This window comes from Watersipora subatra, chromosome 4, assembly GCF_963576615.1.
Source record: "Watersipora subatra chromosome 4, tzWatSuba1.1, whole genome shotgun sequence".
In the NCBI taxonomy this organism is placed as follows: domain Eukaryota; kingdom Metazoa; phylum Bryozoa; class Gymnolaemata; order Cheilostomatida; family Watersiporidae; genus Watersipora; species Watersipora subatra.
Window position 1 is genome coordinate 48,825,705 of NC_088711.1, and position 21,124 is coordinate 48,846,828.

At 34.1% G+C, this 21,124-nt stretch overlaps 2 protein-coding genes across 2 annotated transcripts; one reads left to right on the forward strand and one right to left on the reverse strand.

Annotated features, from left to right (window-relative positions):
- Positions 1-2,874: 2,874 nt before the first annotated feature.
- On the reverse strand, positions 2,875-15,394 carry LOC137394671 (integrator complex subunit 12-like). Its single transcript, XM_068081428.1, has 10 exons — positions 15,351-15,394; positions 13,590-13,667; positions 11,124-11,270; positions 10,399-10,470; positions 9,792-9,910; positions 9,411-9,477; positions 9,128-9,220; positions 6,724-6,810; positions 5,753-5,864; positions 2,875-3,339 (listed from the first exon to the last, which is right to left on the reverse strand). Exons 3-10 carry the CDS (start codon positions 11,259-11,261, stop codon positions 3,101-3,103), a joined length of 927 nt encoding a protein of 308 aa, XP_067937529.1. The 5' UTR covers positions 11,262-11,270; positions 13,590-13,667; positions 15,351-15,394; the 3' UTR covers positions 2,875-3,100.
- A 229-nt stretch (positions 15,395-15,623) lies between these two features.
- On the forward strand, positions 15,624-20,882 carry LOC137393438 (ubiquitin-fold modifier-conjugating enzyme 1-like). The gene is made up of 4 exons (XM_068079990.1): positions 15,624-15,753; positions 16,353-16,484; positions 18,827-18,994; positions 20,267-20,882. The coding sequence occupies exons 1-4, from the start codon at positions 15,631-15,633 to the stop codon at positions 20,354-20,356; spliced, it is 513 nt and encodes a 170-aa protein (XP_067936091.1). The 5' UTR covers positions 15,624-15,630; the 3' UTR covers positions 20,357-20,882.
- Positions 20,883-21,124: the final 242 nt, after the last annotated feature.

Genomic DNA, 21,124 nt, shown 5'->3' on the forward strand with positions numbered 1-21,124 from the left:
ATAGTTCAAATACAATACATACACCGTAGTCTAATATATAGTTCAAATACAATACATACACCATAGTCTAATGTATAGTTCAAATACAATACATACACCGTAGTCTAATATGTAGTTCAAATACAATACATACACCAGTCTAATATATAGTTCAAATACAATACATACACCATAGTCTAATATATAGTTCAAATACAATACATACACCATAGTCTAATATATAGTTCAAATACAATACATACACCATAGTCTAATGTATAGTTCAAATACAATACATACACCAGTCTAATATATAGTTCAAATACAATACATACACCATAGTCTAATATATAGTTCAAATACAATACATACACCGTAGTCTAATATATAGTTCAAATACAATACATACACCATAGTCTAATGTATAGTTCAAATACAATACATACACCGTAGTCTAATATATAGTTCAAATACAATACATACACCATAGTCTAATATATAGTTCAAATACAATACATACACCATAGTCTAATATGTAGTTCAAATGCAATACATACACCATAGTCTAATATATAGTTCAAATACAATACATACACCGTAGTCTAATATATAGTTCAAATACAATACATACAACGTAGTCTAATATATAGTTCAAATACAATACATACACCGTAGTCTAATATATAGTTCAAATACAATACATACACCGTAGTCTAATATATAGTTCAAATACAATACATACACCATAGTCTAATATATAGTTCAAATGCAATACATACACCATAGTCTAATATATAGTTCAAATACAATACATACACCGTAGTCTAATATATAGTTCAAATACAATACATACACCATAGTCTAATATATAGTTCAAATGCAATACATACACCGTAGTCTAATATATAGTTCAAATACAATACATACACCGTAGTCTAATATATAGTTCAAATACAATACATACACCATAGTCTAATATATAGTTCAAATACAATACATACACCGTAGTCTAATATATAGTTCAAATACAATACATACACCATAGTCTAATATATAGTTCAAATACAATACATACACCGTAGTCTAATATATAGTTCAAATACAATACATACACCATAGTCTAATATATAGTTCAAATGCAATACATACACCGTAGTCTAATATATAGTTCAAATACAATACATACACCATAGTCTAATATATAGTTCAAATACAATACATACACCGTAGTCTAATATATAGTTCAAATATGATTTTTAAGAGATACTTGACTACAACAAAAGTACCATAATTTTCGACACAGAACTTTCAGAGTTCTTTGAGGAATTATATCTTTGTAAGTGAATGAGAGGAAGTCGATGCAAAATAAAAATAAACAAACAGTATAAAAATAGTCAAGTCTCAAGTAAGCTAAGGCTATATTATGATAGGTTAGGTATTATACCTCTATCACCAGCTCACCTTTACACCACTCATTTAATGCTTTGACAAGATAGCACCTTTGTTGACCAGCCTCTGATCAAAGTGATAGTGACTTTATTAACTTGTTACTTTAGTTTTATATATACAGTCAAACATGGATAACTCGCCCACGGATAGCTCGAACACATGGTTAATTCGAACGGTTTCTTTGGTCCGTTCCCACGTAATGATAAATTGCTATATATAACTCGAACTCAACACTGTTAATTCGAACTGTTTTTTTGCCCAACAGCTACCGAAACGGTTGTTATCGCTTTAGAAAATCACTTTATTCAAAGCCATAGAGCTAAACCTCATCTTTTCGTAATTCATAATCGTCGTTATTACCACCATCGGCAAAATATTTTTGTCAACGACTTTTCTAAAGGTTTGGTGAAATTTGATTTATACTGCTATACGATGAATAGCACGGGCTAGCCGGGTCACGTGTGCAAGGATTTTCGCCACGCACATACAAAACAAAAATCGCATGTTGTTTTTGTTTTGTATGTGTGTGGCGAAAATCCTTGAGTGCGTGGCGTAACCCAGCTATCCCGTGATGAATAGTTTTCCGACGCTGATTCCATGTTGAATCAACGTTGGAATATTGAATGTTTAAAACGTCTTAAAAATTGTTGTAATTAAACGTATACGTTGTCTTAGCTACAAAACACTATTCATCGTTTGACCTAAACACAGAATACGTGTGTACATTCAATAAGTATCTATTAAAAAGCGTGAGTGATATAGAATGTACGTAAAACCTCGTAAAACTTCTAATTGAACTGCCTCGGAGTGTTGCTCTTAACGAATCCCAGGTAAAGTAAGGTAATATTTGCATAAACTTCAAGAAAAAACGGCAAAATTGATCGTGGGTAAACCCCCAAAAGAAAAAAATGTTTTTTTCTTTTGAGCATTTCAACAACGATCAAGTTTTGCCAATGTCAATCTAAAAAACGTCCTGGCAATAACATCCCCTCAAACAATGAACCAGTCTCAAGTGATAGAAAAATCTCTATACTTTTTGATAAAAACGTTTTAAACTTTACATTAAAAGCATTTAATTCAAAACAAGCCATTTGTGCTTTTGATTTATATTATAGTTTGTATATGTACATGTATCTACTAATAAATAAGTAAATACATGGACTTGTGACAGTGCTCTGATAACTTGAACGCTCTGATAATTCGACCACTTTTGCTCAGTCCCTTGAAGTTCGAGTTATCCATGTTTGACTGTACCTAATGCATTTGTTTTATATAATGCATTTGTTTTATATAATGCATTTGTTTTATATAATGCATTTGTTTTATATAATGCATTTGTTTTATATAATGCATTTGTTTTATATAATGCATTTGTTTTAATGGTATATCTAACCATACTAAGGTGTTGTTGTAAGTTTTGGCAGCAAGCTTTGTAAGTGGAGCAAATTACGGTATAATCTTACAATAATATTTGATCCAACGTACAAGAATTTAACATAACCAGATCTAAAATTATCAAAATTTGCAGGTACACGTAGATGTTTGACACAAGCACCGCATAGTAACAAATTTTATACAGTACCAAAAATACGCATTGGAATTGTCAGACCTGAGAACTATAGTGCCTTTATTTTACGCCACAAAGTTAATGTACAGATCATAATAAAATAATTTAGTCTGCCTTTTCTCGTTTCAACTTTTTAGCTTTCTTTTCTTTGTCCACTCCAGAATCTGACTTTTTATGCTTCAAGTCAGCGGATGACTTCCTGTCAGCTAACTTGTCTTTGCTGCTGTGTTTACCGCTAGATCCAGTTGAACTTTTTGCTGCCTCACCAGCCTTGCTGTTTAGTTTTTCCTTCCGTCCACTTTCTGATTTGACCTCTTTTTCAGCACTTTTGTGTTTCTTTGCTTCTGTTAATACAAAAGAATAAGAGCTCATTTTATGCACTTGTTATTTACCTTAAACAATAATAATAATAAATAATAATACTCTGTTATACACTGAACGCTTAATGCACTATATAAAATAAAACTGTTGACCGACTATCTTATGCACAGGAAGTTGATTTAAATTGAATAAAAATGACAGATTTTCGCTAAATAAAAACTCTCTATTGTAGTCAGTTGAGGCGACTAATACCGTATATTATGATTATTATAATAATAATAATTATTATAATATATTATAATAATTATAACTATTATAATATTATATTATAATACTAATTTATTGCCATTTAAGTCTCGACTTTTTCGACAATGCTTTTGGTTGCCGTGGAAAAACAACATAGAGTCCATTAAAAGGCAATCAATGACCATCTGATTCCTGATTAAATACAGCTAAAACATACCCGTATGCCATAGTTTGTCCACTGAAATTAAAAATTATGTGAAGATCCTTTGTTTGTTAAGCTAACCAATGTATATATACAAATCTCAAAGTTTGTTTTCATCTGTTCAGATGTCTGTCTGTCCAGCTATAGCTATTAAAATCTTGGAATTAAAAGCTCGCTGCGTGCTGGACTTGAACCCATGGTGATTATAATTTGAACTAACCGTGAACTCGCTAAGCTATACAGTCCTTTATAATCTATCGCTCTCATCATATAACGCATGCACACACACATATGGTGCAAAAGTTCAAGCCAAATGTGAACTTTTGATTATTAACTAATATTACCTTAGGCATTTGTTATTTTTTGAATTTGTTTAAAAACTAATTTTTTGCTTTTATTACTTATTTTATTAATTTGTAATTTTTAAATGTGCTGTTTTACTTCTTTTTCCGGTTTTTCGTGAGGTTCGATTGCTAAATCTGTAAACGTTAATACGTTTCACGCGGGAAATTGTATTATCCCGAGTAGGAATGGCCTCTACACTCTCCCACCGTTCGGTCAGACAAAGACAGTACAATATATCATTTTACATGTGTACCAACATCGAGAGGTACCAGTATCGTCATATTCAAAGTTTGAATGGATAGCTTCTGGTGGAGTAGTAACCTCTTTTACACACACTTCTATGTACGGATTGTTATTATTAATTCAACATATTCAGGATTTTTAATTTGTTTATTTTCAGTTCGTATTAATTGTATTATTACCAAATCTTTTATTGTAATCGTAGCAAAACACTTAATTTAGCTATTACTTTCTAATTATTTCACATTTACATTTAAACACTTTTATAGTTGTTTTATTTTGTTTCTTGATTTATTTGACCTGCACAAAACACTTTCCTCATGATATGAAGTTTGAAAGTTAGAATGGTAACTGTTGTTATATGTTGAATAAAAATAAGGCATTCACCTAGTAATTGTATAAAGGTCAAGTCAGGCTATATAAACCTGCTAATGATAATACATGTAATCTGGTATTATCTGTGCATAGCTCCGGCTAACAGCGACTAAACTGTCAACCTCCACACAAAGATGAGAGGTCAACTGGACACCCTCACAGAACCAAACACAAGATCTGTAAAAGCACTGCACTACACAAGTGATGCTCCATGTCAGCATCTAGAGGAAGTGTATAAACGAATAAAGATTAAACATTCAATATCTTATCATCTTAAAATTATTAGCCTTGAACAGAGCACTTTTATGGTCCCTTTTAGCTGCCAGATCAATAAATTAATGCTGCCAGCAAAACATTCAGTGATTAAAGCATTTTCTCTTACTGTACTAACGGGTTTTAGAAAATCTTTACGTATAAACAAGATCTGCAACTACACAAAATGAACGGAGAGAATATGATATAGCCCTAGCTGGATGCCGTTGTATGCTTAAACGTATATTTCCCGAGTGATTTGGAATTATCATACCTCACAAACAATAGCTAACCCACAGAAGCATTGAAAATATTTTTTAGTTTTTAGCTCGATAAGAAAAAAACTTGCTAATTGAAACTCCAACAATTACACAACTATAAACAAACTAAAATATCAATTCCTTCTATCTTATACACAAAATCTTTTCACCTGGAATTCAAATTTTCATGTCTTCTTGGCCTATTAAAATACTACCAATAGATAACGGTAACTATATTTGTTCCTAGCGTAATAACTAGATTAGAATACCCAATGTGTGTATGATAACTACAGGATAAACAATACTATGATAATCAGATACGAACTATAAAGTAAAATAATAAAGTCTAGAAGACTGAAAGATTAACACCAATAACAATAATAATAATGCTGAAGCACTTCAAACACTTCAACCAGGAGTAAAGCTAGCTAGTGAGCAACTGTTTTTCACATTTGTTATTTGAGAGAGGAATGCTGTATTCTACAGGTTTATTGCATACACACAGTCAACCCTGACCTTTAATCTTCTCTGCCAGTTTCTCTTTCACCCTTTTATCTGTCTTCAACTTCTTGTCCTTCAACGATGATGATTCAGCGGTTTTCTTTGTATCAGAGACATTCTTTTCACTCTACAAGACACAAGTACAAGTCAGTGTTTATTTATCCCTCCCTTTCACAGCATAGCAGTATGATAAGTGATGAATAGTCCTCAATTATTATAATGATTGGTTTTATTATGCATAAGTAGCCCTCAATATGTATAACAACTAGACCTCAATATGAATAACTACTAGCCCTCGATATGTATTCTAGCATTCACAAGATACGACAACTAGCCCTCACTAGATATGACAACTAGCCCTGAATACATATGACAACTAGCCCTGAATACATATGACAACTAGCCCTGAATACATATGACAACTAGCCCTCCCTACATATGACAACTAGCCCTGAATATGTATAAGAACTAGCTCTCACCAAATATGACAGCTAGCCCTCACTATGTATGACAACTAGCCCTCACTACATATGAAAATTAGCCGTCACTACATGTGACAACTAGCCACTCCCATGTATATTAACTAGCCACCATCATGTACATGTATAACAACTAGCCATCACTAGGTATGACAACTAGCCCTTACTATGTGTGAAAACTCGCCCTCACTAGATATTCAAATTGTATGACAACTAGCTGTCACTTACACTCACTGTGTAAGAACTATCCCTGACTACGCTTGATGACAACACAGCGTCACATTCGGTGAGTCGCTCATGCCATGCTTGACAACTAGCCCTAGTTACACCTAACAACTTGTCTTCACTATGTGTGGTGAATAGTAATGCTGCCCATTAACTGCTAAAACTTTAAATCTGCCATTACTACAACAAATGGCATACTTATGCATATACATAAGTTGCATTCATCACCACAAACGATAACTCCCCGATGATACATTTGGTAACAAGCTCCGGAATACTCACTTTTTTGCTTGGCTTTTTGAAGGAATCACTAGGAGATGTTTTCTCTTTCTTGGCTATCAAATTCTCCTCCTGTTCAGCTAGCTTCTCCTAACCGCAATGTTACAATAGGCAAATGAAATCATCACAACAGTATAGGGCTTACCACGGATAGGACAAAACCAAGTGACAAATCGCCATAAAACAAAATGGTTGACTGAACTCAATAGTTAATAGTGTAGGTAGACAGCAAGACCGCTGCTCAATTATATGTGGGCCTCGACAGGTCACTTCAATATGTCACCTGATTACAGGTAACCAATAGATTACTGATTCCGCGATTACTACAAGCAGCATTTCATTGTTGCTTGTAGTAATCACAGAGTAAGTTTAGGTGTAAGTCAACCATGCTGAAGCACCGCTGACTTCTGAAATGTTGGCTGACTTTGACATGTTGGCTGACTTCTGACACGTTGGCTGACTTCTGACATGTTGGCTGACTTATGTTCAAATTTGATTCTGTAAACAGAATCTAATTTGAAAAGCAGCATAAAAAAACTGTAAAGGTCTGTCAACAGAAATAGAAGTACACCAAGCAGCAAAAATATACGCCAATCGTCACGGTTCTATTTGTACCTGCTACCAGAAACCTATAGCGGGCATGACACGGAGAATATACACTACAGCTTCAACTTCCATGTTTCAAGGCAGCATCTTTTTATTTTATTATTAGAGGGTAATTTACAAGGCCTCTAACTTTCAAGTACTATGGCTCAACCTTTTGCTATGGTAAAAATACAAAGGCGTACAATTATAATTACTTCCGTGGTAGCAACAAACAGCATTCTTACCAAAGTCTTTTGTTCTTACAGATTTACTCCTGGGTTGGAAGCATTTCTTAAAGGTTGACTTGCAACAAAATTAACATTACAGTTATTTGGTATCATAAGATTTACCATGTCTTACTCTGTTGTGTTGTAGGTGCAAAATATGTGGAAATGTGATTACAAGCTCTTAAAAGCTCTAAAAACGAACAGTTAATCGCAGCCACACGAGACCGCCGTAGTTTGGATTCGCTTTCCAAAACCACTCAAATGGGACTTAGTTGTTACAGGATGGTTTCTGTTTACACTTTCATGCAATCTCATTCGTCGAAATATTTTTACAAATATACTTCACGCATTCAATAAAACCATGTCTATTGTTCTTACGCGTCAATTTTATCGTCATTGTATTGCTGTCACTTTTAGCACTGATATCTTTTAACTTATTGTAAAAAATCGTTAAAATTTTTAACCTTAGCTCGAAGGAGTACATATCATTGTCTGATAATCACAACGAGCCTTTTGGTTACGTGTGATAATCGAAAAGTGCTGGAAAAATTATTTTGGAAGTATTGGGTCACATGATCAGATTACGGCTTGACGATTAGTCCAAGCCGAAATAAAACTGTAAAGTAGCGAGCATCTATATTTGATACGGGGTCTTCGGTAAAAGCTGAAGTGTTTGTCATAAACTAGCGCTACGATAAGTTTATATTGAGCTTTTTATTGGCCTTTCAATAAATGTGAGAACATCACGTGACAAGACGATAGCCAAACTGTAATGAATACGTCAGATAAATAAAAAGTTTCCAATCTACGGCGGCTTTTCGTTTTTGAGCTTTTAAGAGCTTGTAATCACATTTCCACGTATTTGGCACCTACAACACAACAGAGTAAGATATGGTGAACCTTTTGATACTAAATAACTGTAATGTGAATGTTGTTGCAAGTCAACCTTTAACAATGGCAAAAAACCTAAAAGCCAGAAATTCAGAGACCCTGTGATGTTCCCACTCCTTCGACACAGGCACACATTACGCTTAGCTTCGACAGTAAATACCGCAACAGAAAGATACAAAAATAAATATTCTACTTGACAGCAGTCAGCAGCTAGTCATGACAGCAGTCAGCAGCTAGTCATGACAGCAGTCAGCAGCTAGTCATGACAGCAGTCAGCAGCTAGTCATGACAGCAGTCAGCAGCTAGTCATGGACAGCAGTCAGCAGCTAGCCATGACAGCAGTCAGTCATGACAGCAGTCAGCAGCTAGTCATGACAGCAGTCAGCAGCTAGTCATGGACAGATTTTTCACAAAATAAACTTGATTAGATACTGAATTATTTACTCCAAAACCATGCTGCCCCTTAGGAACTATATTGGAGACAGACCGATGCTGACCACTGACATCACTGTGGAAAATATAGAAGGACAGGCTTAGCAAATAACCACCAGATGCTTATTTTCTGAAATTACACAACTCGTAGTCTCACTCACGCTAATACTCTCATCATATCTTTAACATAACAATATTTGTTAGGGTTTTCAACATTACTCATTGACAAAAGCAAATTCTAGTAATTTTCATAGGTCTAGCTGATGTCCTACCTTGCTAGAGGAGCTAGCACTGGACGATAGACATTTGTAGCAGTGCCAAGTGTCAGTATTATCTTGCATCTCGACAGGTGGCTTGTGACAGAGCTAAAAACATATCTAAAATAGGTATTTTTGCTAAATTACGCCTTATCGTCACACCTTATGATTCCTCACAGCACACCAGACTGGCTGGTTAGTAGTTATTCATAGATTGGGCAGAGGCAAATTCAACTATTTAGAATTTGAGTTTTTTTCAGCCACAAAACGAGGTTTTTTCGGAGAATTTCTGCCTCACCTGATGGTACAAAGTGCCACATTTCATGCATTCTAACAGCTGGTTGTTGGATGTTACATCAAACTGCCTACAAAAAATATTTCGGCACCATATAGCGACAGCTGCAACTCTGGGAATGTGGTCAGCAACAAATAGCTTTCACATTTTCGATTGACCACTCAAACTCTAGCCAATGTAAAAAGTACCCTGGGCCAGTGGGAAACTGAATGCACACTATGTAAGGCAGGCAAAGAAACTGTTCGCCATATTTTACATGATATTGGAGAAAACATTACTCTAGAAAATAATACAGAGAGTAAAAACCAAATGAATCGAAGGGGAAAAAATGTGTAACAAAATGTGAAAAAAACAAACTCAGATGCACAGGAAAATAAAAGTTACCTGCAAATAACACAACTTATTCCCATTCCAAATGCAAAATCATCTGCATCCATTGTATCATCATTCTTATTGCCACCAACATCTGTGCTGTAGTCAGTCTCCATCTCCATTTCATTCAGCTGCCCAATAACAATAACAACGATAATATATTGCTGAAATAATGACATATGTGTTTGTGACATCCGTTTAAAAATAGCACTACGCAATCGCTAACTGGCCAAATGGATTGGATAAACGATAGGAAAGTTTGCACAAGGAACTCCAAGATCAAAACACCGCCTGAAACAAACCTGCAAGCACATCTCCAATTTCTTGCCATGAATAAATTGTCTTTACAAGTTCTGTCAGATAAGTCCAAAACTTAATTCGATTAATCAATAGAACTAGATAAAATATTCTAAAAGACTAAACTCAAAATCAATAAAATTTGACATAAGAATCTACAAAAATAAACCAATGCTTTTACTTGACTTTCCATACAAGCCATTATTATTATTAATACATGAAATTGGGAGAAAGTAAAACTGCATGGATGGGCAATAAAAACATGAATGTGGGAATATAAAGTGAAACTATAGCATGAAAACTCATAAGAAGGTGCCTGTACCTCATCCTCCTCCTCATCGAGGCTCTCCACAGAATCCTGGGAGTGAGAGACTTGAGATTTTAGCTTAGGCTCCTGACAAATATATCAATGGGATCAGAGTTCGTAGAATAAACCTGATGATAAATATACATCAGAGCGAGAGATCAACACCTGATCAACAGCGGCATTTCCATATGACAGTTTTTCTCACATTTCCAACTCACTTGTTCATTCTTGTGTAAATATATATTTTAAAGATGAACTTACACAAAACAGTAGATTTTATCAAAAAAAATCGGTATTTTTCTATCAATTGTAATTGTTTTTGGCTTGAGGTGATCTGAGTGTCAGGACATTTCAAGATTAACATAGATAAAACTTGATCACGGTTAAAATGCTCAGAAGAAGCATACTTGGGAAATGATGCCACTCGTTGTTATCATTGCAATAGTTGATATCGGCTATTGTGTTCAAGTTGCAGTGTTACATGTCTCTATTCTGTCAGTCTCTTCCTAGCTATAGACTTTATAATCACACTTTCACTTGATCTGAGCGTTTTAACTGTAATCAGAACTGCATAAATACCATTAAGAAATTCTTGGCCTATACTTGTATGAGCAACGTTTCACAACTTGCCATAACATACAGAAGTTAAAAGTTTCATTAAGTTGCGAAGTACAAATTATATCTATTGAGAGAGCAAAAATAACTATAAAAGGGGAGTCCGTGTAGGAATTTGCACTTACAACAATTTTAGGACTAGAAGGAGGAATATATTCTCTTCCAAGCGATTCAAACAGCATTTCTTTCAATTTCTCACCAGAGTCAGGCTTTCGGCTAATGAGCAGCTGAAGTGCTTTTTGGAATGTGGGATCGATCTCCATCTTAATAACCTTGGTAAGAAAATCACAACAAATAAAAAGATAAAAAAAATTGATTTTTGTGCACAGAAGTAAATATCAATTATGACTGCCAGCAAGTTCAGAGATGCGACAACTCTCAACTTAATAAAGTTGAATAGATTGGTTTCAATAGTTTGCGCTGTATGTAACACTTGGTGTGGCATTTATCTCTCCGAAACTCTTTAGTGCCCTCTGACTTTTTCAGTTTTAAATTGGTAAAAGCGATGATGTTTAATATATTGTGACAAAAAATTAACCTATGCACAGCAAGATCAATACCTATACAAAGGTATAGGCTTTATCAATGCCAACACAAAAAAACAATTGACCAATAACATTGTGAGATACATCGCCAACATGACCTGATCATTATTTAGTAAGTTATTTTTTGATATTAAGTCTAATCAATAGCATCTCATATATATAGTACTGTTGACAATAGGGAAGGCAATTAACATCATAGCTATGATATATAGTTTAAGGAATGCTCATTTTGCCCTATGCTAATCATTATGCATCTTGAAAGCTAAAATTCCGTGATGTAGTCCAAATAGCATAAACTACAATTAAACACACAATTATGACACCAATACAAGTTTGATTTGTAATAAATTGTATACCTTTTCGAGTTTGAATGTAAGTATTAGCAACTTGTATATGTAAGAATAATTAGCAAGTGGATAGAATTACTAGAAGGGACCCATGCAGTCAAAAATGAACTTGTTCCGAATGGTTGAAAGGAAAAGGATACCTTTCTGACAGGAAAGGTTAAATGAACATTTTTTGCCGAAATGAAAATTAACAAACAGCCTAATACTGGCACTCAATGTATGACTGATCCTGGCAACAATCAACATATAACAAGTTTCATTAAGATAGAAGTATTTTGTGTGACGATAATAGTTATAAATAAAAGTTGGAAATCAAAGTATCAAGTTCTAAATGATTTTTCATAATTAAAGAGACAACAAAACATAAAATTCAAACATTCAATGGGCAGCAGGGCTAGTCTAACAAGTGTCTCTGTTGTTTTAACAGTGTTGGTCAAAGTGATTTCTCCCTTTGCACTATGACCAGTTGTGGGCATTAAATCCCACAACTGTCTGTTGGTATCCGTCTGGATTTAAAAAGAATTTATCCTTTTGCCTCAACACTCTGCAGTTCTAAACTTGCAAGTTAGTTAAAAAAGAGGCCCATTTTCTTGAAAAGATTTGTTGTTGCAAGGTCGGATGATGAACAGCCATAAGACAACAACATGAATATAAGCAAAATCACTAGAAGCTCTGATCTACATGTATGTACATGTAAGTATCAAACCTAATTATCAATTATCAAATTAAATTTGATATTAATACATTATGTAATATTATCAAATTACATCACCCATAATTTCACAGCTGAAGTGCTCACAAATACTAGGTCTGGAAGAGCTGATGGATTACATCCCTACCATCTTCTTCTCTATACTTGGATGAGTTATTTGGTTGGGTTTTCGCTTAGTTTTGAACAACAATAATCTTTTGTGTGCAGCAAAACTTCAATTTGTTTACAACTGTTTGGCACCTTAATGAACTTGTTTGGGTAGCTGATATGTTAGTATATGCTTTATAGCAAGCACTAGTTTTGATTGTTTGACTGATATAGTGTGTGAGTGAAATATGTCTTGTTGCTAAAATTGGAGAGTAGCTGTTAGTAACATTGATTAAAATTTATTGGCCTATTAGTGAACAAGCTCATTGATCTACAGGTTTCAACTTTTAATACTCAAAAGATTAATTGTGCACACTGACATCTAGTTGATTTCCATAATTAAGCAGTTAACTTCCCAACTCCTATATATTAATTTACAAATCCTGCTTTTCGATGTGTACTATTTGACTTTAGTTGCCATGTAATTCAAGCCAATCCTTAATCACTATTGCTACAACTGGGAAAAATGTTCCTGATAAATACACCTTCAGATCTTTTATGTGATCTGAAGGTGTACTTCTTGATTAAATAGTGCAAACTTATCTCTATTCAAACATTTACTTTAAACCGAGTAATAGCCATCATTAAATGGTGTACCTTGTGTAGTAAATGCTTAATAATGAGACACATTTGTCTAATTGCATATGTAAGAGTTATGTGTGCGTTGTATGCTATCAACAATCATACCAGTGATCACAGAGAGCTGCTTGATACTATAATTGATAAAAAATCTTTCCAATGTTGCTGACATTTGTGTCTTTTATTCTATAGAAGCTGGTAAGCCAGACTAATTTGATAGATGTGTAAATGCAGTAGGAATAGAGGCTATAATATAAAAACCTTATTGTGAGTATCAGTTGCTGCTTCAGAGTCCAGTTACGCATCCAATCAATAAACTCAGCAGTCATAAATTATATACTGTAACAGAAATGTCACCATGTGGGTAAGTGCATATCAGAATAAACAAACCTAAGATTAAAGAGGCCTTCACTATTGATGGCTATAGTTATCTGCTCTAACGTTGAAGAAAGCACAACTCCAAACTACTAGCATTCTTGCACGTGCTAGTATTAATCAACAACTTTGTTGCAGCGATTCAGTACAGGGACAAGGTTAGACAACTGATAGATTTAACAGCAAGTACTCGGGCTACTAGCGTAGAAGCAATAATAGGTAATCTATTGACATTTGCTGAGACATAAAGTGGCGCCAAGCCGTTTCAGAATGTTTACATTGTTGGGCCTTGGCTGATGCCAACATTGAACCAGTTGCAATGAAGAAAATCATGTTTACAAAGCCAAGAGTAGCTTACAGGTTTATGTGCTGTTCAGGTGAAACAATCCTTTGATGCTGTTAAACAGTCATTTACGAAGAATTACCAGGTAAGTTGAAGAATCAAGTTTCTTTGTAAGTGGCTACAATTTACCTGCATATTTGGTCACAGATTGAAACATATGTAGTTTCGACTTATCATTTAATGACGTATAAAACAGGATAAATATTTTGTTTGTTCTGTCTGAGCCTTTAAATGCTTCAACCAATCACAATCTATTCCTAAAGAAAAGATCTTCGACTTGCAGAACATTTCAGTGGTAAATTCGTGCTAGTAGCGATAACTTTTAATAGAGCCAGCGCAAGATTTGACATCTAACATTAAACTCCATACGCGCATCACTAAAATGATTAACTTTTTGAAAGTCTATGAACTCATTGACAGAATGATATTGTTAGAAATAAGCAAAGGAGATACAAGTTAAGTTATTTGCCTCGACAACGACTTAACTTCATTCAAATGAAAAAGACAGCTATCAGTTTTTACATGATTCTTTGTTGTTAATTTATTGGCCAGCTGCCCTAAACAATAATGTGCAATTATTTTAAATGGCATCGAATGACTAGTCAAAATCAAATTGTTTTTTAATCCATCACGTGATTACGCATGTACAATTTAGCAAGTTACAAAAAATTTGCGCTTTAAATTCAGGCTAATTCGGTGAAGTGAAATCATCAAATTAGCCTGGAGCCTTGGTGAGTTCACATCAAAGCCTATATTTAGCAACATGGGTCTAACGAATTGTTTTACATGAGTATGAAGCAACACAACCTGTAGCAAGAGCTTGAACTAGTCTTCTGGGTACTCAGCTAACATAATGTTTTGTCTGAAAGAAACTTTAATGAGACAACGCTTTGCAATGCGCTATGCATCATGGGGTGTAGCACATTTAATAATAGTTACATAGAGAGCTATTTGCATATGCACACAGTCCATGGAACTTTTATTCAGGGCACTTGCCAGATGGCACACCAAAGCATTCTGCTTACGTAATTTCATTAACCTGAGCAACAACAATTTACCAACTCATGAGAAATGTTATCACCTTGTTGCACTCAAACTTGTAACCATAACATCTAGATAGAAACTGTAACGGACTAATAGACTAAGCAATTATTGTAATTGACAACCTTATTATCGGTTAGGCTATTTGAATTTAGCGATGAAACTATATGTCATGTCAGACAAAACGCTTATAAATGGTTGCACAATATACTGCCTTGCACTATAAAAAAATAAACAATGCTACTGTAACACGTTTAAAATACCGTGCGGAACGGGTGCCAGAGATTCGGAACAGGTCAGCGAGAACAGAACCTTTGTGTTGCCAAACAACAACAGCCAATTTTTAGTTATAATTTAATTTATTGTAATTTTAATTTTTTTTAAATATAATTAAATTTTTGTTTATTTAATTAAAAAAACATATATTTTTTTGTAAACTTTTTAATTTTTGTCGACATGGCATTGTTTTTCATTGGGTGGTTCAAACTAGTCGCGTTAAACTCAATATGAGAGCTTAGTCTAAATTGACAGCTGTATGGCAACATGGTGGATGCTGCGACTAAAAAGACCTTAGGACAAATTCCGTTATTAAAGACAAAAGCAGGACCTCGAGATGGTGACTTGTGGGTTCAGAGATTAAAAGAAGAATATCAATCGCTTATTGCTGTAAGAGTTTTAATTTAATACAAACTTATACGTTTGATATACGCAGTTCAAAAATGGATTATACAAGCAAGAAAGTACGTTGTTATTGGCGCAACGACGATAGTAGTGAAAAAATTGGTGTTTTTGTAGTTGTTTTTATCGTAATAGTGTTTTTTATCGTAAAGTATTTTAGCTTATTGATGGCTAATACATTCTAGCTATTCGTTATAGAATGATTCTGCGCCATTTTGAGAAATGTAAGATCTTTCTTTTCACGTGCAAGCAGTAATTTTAGTCATAGATCATCGATTGTATATCGATATGTAAATTCTGTTGGGCCACAATCGTAAGTAAGCTGTTTGAAGAATTTGACTTTTCTAAATAGTCTAGTGATAATGTAGTGGTTTATTATTTATAGACATAAATTGTTGTAGATGAATGTGAATGTTTCCAATTCATTCTGATAAGAATGAGGGATAATTTAGCAGTCTATTATGTATAGATACAGATTTCGGTAGGTGAATGTTCCTAATTCATTCTGACCGTAAGAGAAGTTCAGTACAACTTATTTTTTAGATTGATTGTGTAACTGTTTAACAATTTCTATTATTTACTCGCAGTACATAGAGAAAAATAAAACGGAAGACAATGATTGGTTCAGACTGGAGGCTAATCAGGAGGGCACTCGTTGGTTTGGAAAATGCTGGCACATTCAGGATCGACTAAAATATGAGTTTGAAGTCATATTTGATGTAAGTAGTTTTACTTTGGAAAATCTTTACCCATACCTGTGCATTCTGAAACTTGTCAGAGCTCTGTGAGATTGGCAATAATTGATATAATCAACTATAATTAGCTTTGTCTTTCACTAAAATTACGACTCTGTATTAATCTCTATGAATGACATCCTGTAAGGATGTAGGCGATCGTGGTTCTCCAAGACTTCCTTGTTCTTTTCAGTGATAACAGAAAAATGTAGGCTAGCCCCAATTTCATTCTTACCTGCAAGGAGGTTAAAAATCCTATGAGAAAAATTGTTTTGTATATATTATATTTTTCAATGTTGACCTTTTAATATGAAGCTCTTTAGCACATTTATTGGTTACAGCTGGAGTTGGGCATTGGTGTCACAATTTGCTGTCATTGTCATCTACATTATGAGATCAATAACAGACATCAAATTGTCTAATATGGCACTCATTTTAAATGATGGAGTTAAAAAATTAAATTTGATTGTAAAGTAATTCAGAGTAATAGATTCGTCATGTCTGACCCAGCATACTAAAGGGATACAGTAATAGATGGTGTCACATCTGTCAAACCTTTAAATAGGCCTATATGAAGGTAATTCATTATGTGATATACTTCATATGTTGAAACTGTCATATTTTAGGGTGAATGTTCCTACATTATAAACCCCATTGAAACATACTGCAGCTAATTGCACATAGTATTAAAACAGATGGCAATATGTCATACATGTTAATACGCAGGGTAACCTATACTAGATTAGACTTGGCTTATATGTATTTTTATAATTTTGGCAAAATTTCACCAGTGTGTCTTCATTTTTACATGCAAAGCTGTGGTGTGTGGAAAGACATTGAGAGCTGTATGTTAAATATTATCAATGGTCCAGAGTCAAATATTTGCTAAAAATTTATATCTTGTTGGAAATTTTTTTGTTAAATCAATTTTAAGTAGATGTTCGACTATATGAAGCAAACATTGACATACAGTGATTGGCTCTAATAGGAAAGAATGGTTGAATAAACCAGTAAATGGCTTTGACTGGGTTCAATAAATTGATTTGCAGCTAGAAATATCTGTGTTAGTAACTTAAATGCTTCAATTGGAAAAATAAAATAATTTTTGTATTCAACAGTCACATAAAATTATAATGTGCAAACTACATGTACATGTAAGTTAGTGGAGTCGGGCTACTTGCAGTTTTACAGAAAAGATAAATTAAAGCCAAAGACATAAAAAGGCACTGTGAAATAATTAAGCGCACTCTTCTTTGGTGTGATTAATGCTGTTGATCATTTGAAATATAAATACAGTAGACGCTCCTATAGCGTATATACCTCTTATAACATAAATTCCAGATAACTTAAAAAATTTATATGAAGTTTTTGCTTCCTACTACGTTAAAAATTCTATATAACGTAAAGTGTCAAGTTGGGTGAGTTTTTAAATTCGATTTGAATGTTAGTTTATTTAGCAAGAAAGAAAAAGGAAGAAAAACTGCCACGCATTTAGCGTTTTATATACTGTATTATATATCTTTCGCTACATTCTAGTTTTTCGTAAAAGATCATTAAATGTGTCAACAAAAAGGCGAATAAGATAGCTGCGCATTGTTCACAATTACAAAGGGTAGCGATTGGTGGTGTTACCGCGTCGGTCTACCAATGTTAATGTCACAAGTTAGAGTATCGTTGAAAATTATCTTTATTTTTACTTTGACCCCTGGAAAGTGATAGATGATGAACAGGTAGAACTGCTTTTTATAGTAAAAATTTTGTTGTTTTGCCTTATTGTAGATGTACAGAGTATTTGTTATTAGCTTTACTTTGCAGGATAGACTTTGCCGAGTAGAAAAGTATGCACTCCCTATCAAGTATCAACTTGTTGTAAATTTACCGCAATCATGGTCTATAAAACTAGCCGGCTTTTTCAGTGCCTCTCAGGTTTCTTATCCTTGAATGAACGAAATCAAAAGTGGAGGATGATACTCTTTCGATGCTTGAGCTGGTTGCAGGAAAGAATTTGATGTCATTTAATAAACAGAGTAGCGAGAACAAACTGTACCAGTTACCGTTGCTACCTCACAATTAATTGTGCTTTGAGGTTTACTAAATAAACTCACTGGTAGTAACGTCAACGGTCTTTCTGTGGCACCGTACTACATATATGCAGTTTATTATCCTTATCACACTTGCTGATTCAAGACAGAGAAGTGTTTCCAGATTTGTTACATTGTCTTTTGCAAAATCATAAACTAAAAAAACATGATTTTTTGTGCCCAACCCTGTTGTTACTTATTGTAAGTACTTTCTTCCTCTCCTACATACTTAATCCACTTTTGTAGATACCTGTTACTTACCCTTCTACAGCAATAGAAATCGCTCTTCCTGAATTGGATGGCAAAACAGCTAAAATGTACAGAGGTGGAAAGATTTGCCTGACAGATCATTTCAAGCCTCTTTGGGCAAGAAATGTACCCAAGTTTGGCATTGCACATGCCTTTGCATTAGGTGTAAGTATAGAGTGTATGTCTCTTTATTAGCTGTAAGTGTAGGGTATGTGTCTCTTCATTAGCTGTAAGTATAGAATATGTGTCTTTCTATTAGGTGTAAGTATAGAGTATGTGTCTTTCTATTAGGTGTAAGTATAGAATATGTGTCTTTTTATTAGGTGTAAGTATAGAGTGTGTGTTTATTTATTAGGTGTAAGTAAAGAGTGTGTGTGTTTTTATTAGGTGTAAGTATAGACTATAGAGTATTGTAAAACCTTTATTTGAACATTATGGGACCATATTTTACAACCCTTCCCTTACGGTGGTGTTCAAATAGAGGGTGGCACTTTAATTTTCAACTAGCCGGTCAGAATTTTGATGAGATAAATTTAACCCTTGACCGGTGAAGCAATGCTTGTCACCTAAAGTTTGTACTCTCAGACAGGGGACTTTGATGCAGTCAGCATCTGCAATTTTGTTAAATGGTTTTTCGTATACATCGAAGTATCAGACCAAATTAGACAAGGAACTATTTTGAGTAAAACACATTGAACCAATACAATTATTAGCTATTTCAATGGTGTCGCTTTCAAAGTTTTGATAGAAAAAATGGAAAAACTTTGGAGTTTGATTAAGGGCATTGATACGCCTTAACAATGGCTGCCATTATTTTGTTCGCTGTTTTTGAAGAGCGTCAAAATGTTTTAAGGTCTTCAGAGCAGGTTGTAAACCAAGAACTTTATGGACGAATCGGAAGACAATAATGGATTTAGACTTTAATCACATCAAATCAGGTTTTCGTTCTCATAATTGTGATTATCGATCTCTCAGGTACACTTTCACTAAAATCATGGCAACTACTATAGCAGGAACAGAATAATCAATTGTTATTAATTGATTATTGTTATTAATTGTTATTATTGTTGTAATCTAGTCATTACTAGAACAATTTTGTTGACAATTTTCAACTGAATACTTTCTATTATGGGTTCATACAGATCAAACATAATGAATGTCAAAGTGGCGATCTATTAGAGGTGGCATTCATTTGAAGGGTGACGCTGTATTTTTCAACCCTTCCCCCTATAGTGGCGTTCTATTAGAGGTGGCGATCAAATAGAGGTTTTACGGTAACTTGTTTATGCTTTGATATTTTCTTGTTGCCTTCACCCTCCCTTTCCCCTTCAAACTGCTTGGTAAAAGGTTATTGGGTAGATGATTGCAAGTAGATGTTCGACTTAATAGTTCTTGCTAGCGGTGTTTGTTATGCAAGAAGTTTTCCTCTTGTTACAGCTTGGGCCTTGGCTGGCTGTCGAGATTCCAGATATGATAGAGAGGGGAGTTGTCTCCTACAAGGAAAAAGCATCAGGAGATGACAAATGATTATTTTGTTTTCTAGCTAATATCAATTTTATAATGATCTAATTTGTTATTGTTGTCTAATTTGGATCATTTTATTTTTATGAGCTTGTTGTCAATAGCTTAGTAAACAAAAACAAATTCTGTTTAAAAGGACTGGTTCCTGCAATGCCCTGGGAATCAATTTCGGCCTCCACTTGATGTCATTATGACTACCAAAAGTTTCTCTATTCCAACAAAGTCATGACTAATCAATTTTGTGAATTGCGGATCAGTCTGCCATCATGCGTGTCACAAAAAATATGCAAAACTAGGCTGTGTCATGGTGCCTAAGCTAAATAAACACATGAAAACATGCAAGTATAGATACACAAGATAACTCTACTGATGCAAAAATCATGGTTTTTATAAAGCTTGTTTTTTCATGGTATACCAACATATTATTGGTTAATTTCACATTTGGCTTCAGTACCTTGTTTTTCAACTCCCAACAACATGAAAAAATAAAGTTTGCAGTTTAAATATTAACTGCAATATCCACACCTGTTGATTTCGTAGAAGAGATCACTTATCAGCAATATGTAGTAAAGATGTAGTATGTAGTAAAATACAAATTTGTAGGTTCAGGCAGGGTATTTACATTCAACATTGTTTTGTATGACTAGAACAGGGGTTCTAACCTTTTGCATTCAGTCCCCCCTTATGCCTTTTCATAAATTTGATTCCCCACACACTGTTAACACACATGACTAAAAACAATCGATACAAATTATAATCTCATTTTATTGTACA

Excerpts from the sequence above, each read along its gene's own strand:
- LOC137393438 (XM_068079990.1), top strand. The coding sequence starts at position 15,631 with ATGGTGGATGCTGCGACTAAAAAGACCTTAGGACAAATTCCGTTATTA. Across the intron at positions 16,485-18,826 it reads AGTTTGAAGTCATATTTGAT|ATACCTGTTACTTACCCTTC; the intron begins GTAAGTAGTTTT and ends CCACTTTTGTAG. Across the intron at positions 18,995-20,266 it reads CACATGCCTTTGCATTAGGT|CTTGGGCCTTGGCTGGCTGT; the intron begins GTAAGTATAGAG and ends CTCTTGTTACAG.
- LOC137394671 (XM_068081428.1), bottom strand. The coding sequence starts at position 11,261 with ATGGAGATCGATCCCACATTCCAAAAAGCACTTCAGCTGCTCATTAGC. Across the intron at positions 9,911-10,398 it reads TCGATGAGGAGGAGGATGAG|CTGAATGAAATGGAGATGGA; the intron begins GTACAGGCACCT and ends GTTATTGGGCAG. Across the intron at positions 3,340-5,752 it reads ACTGGCAGAGAAGATTAAAG|AAGCAAAGAAACACAAAAGT; the intron begins GTCAGGGTTGAC and ends TTGTATTAACAG.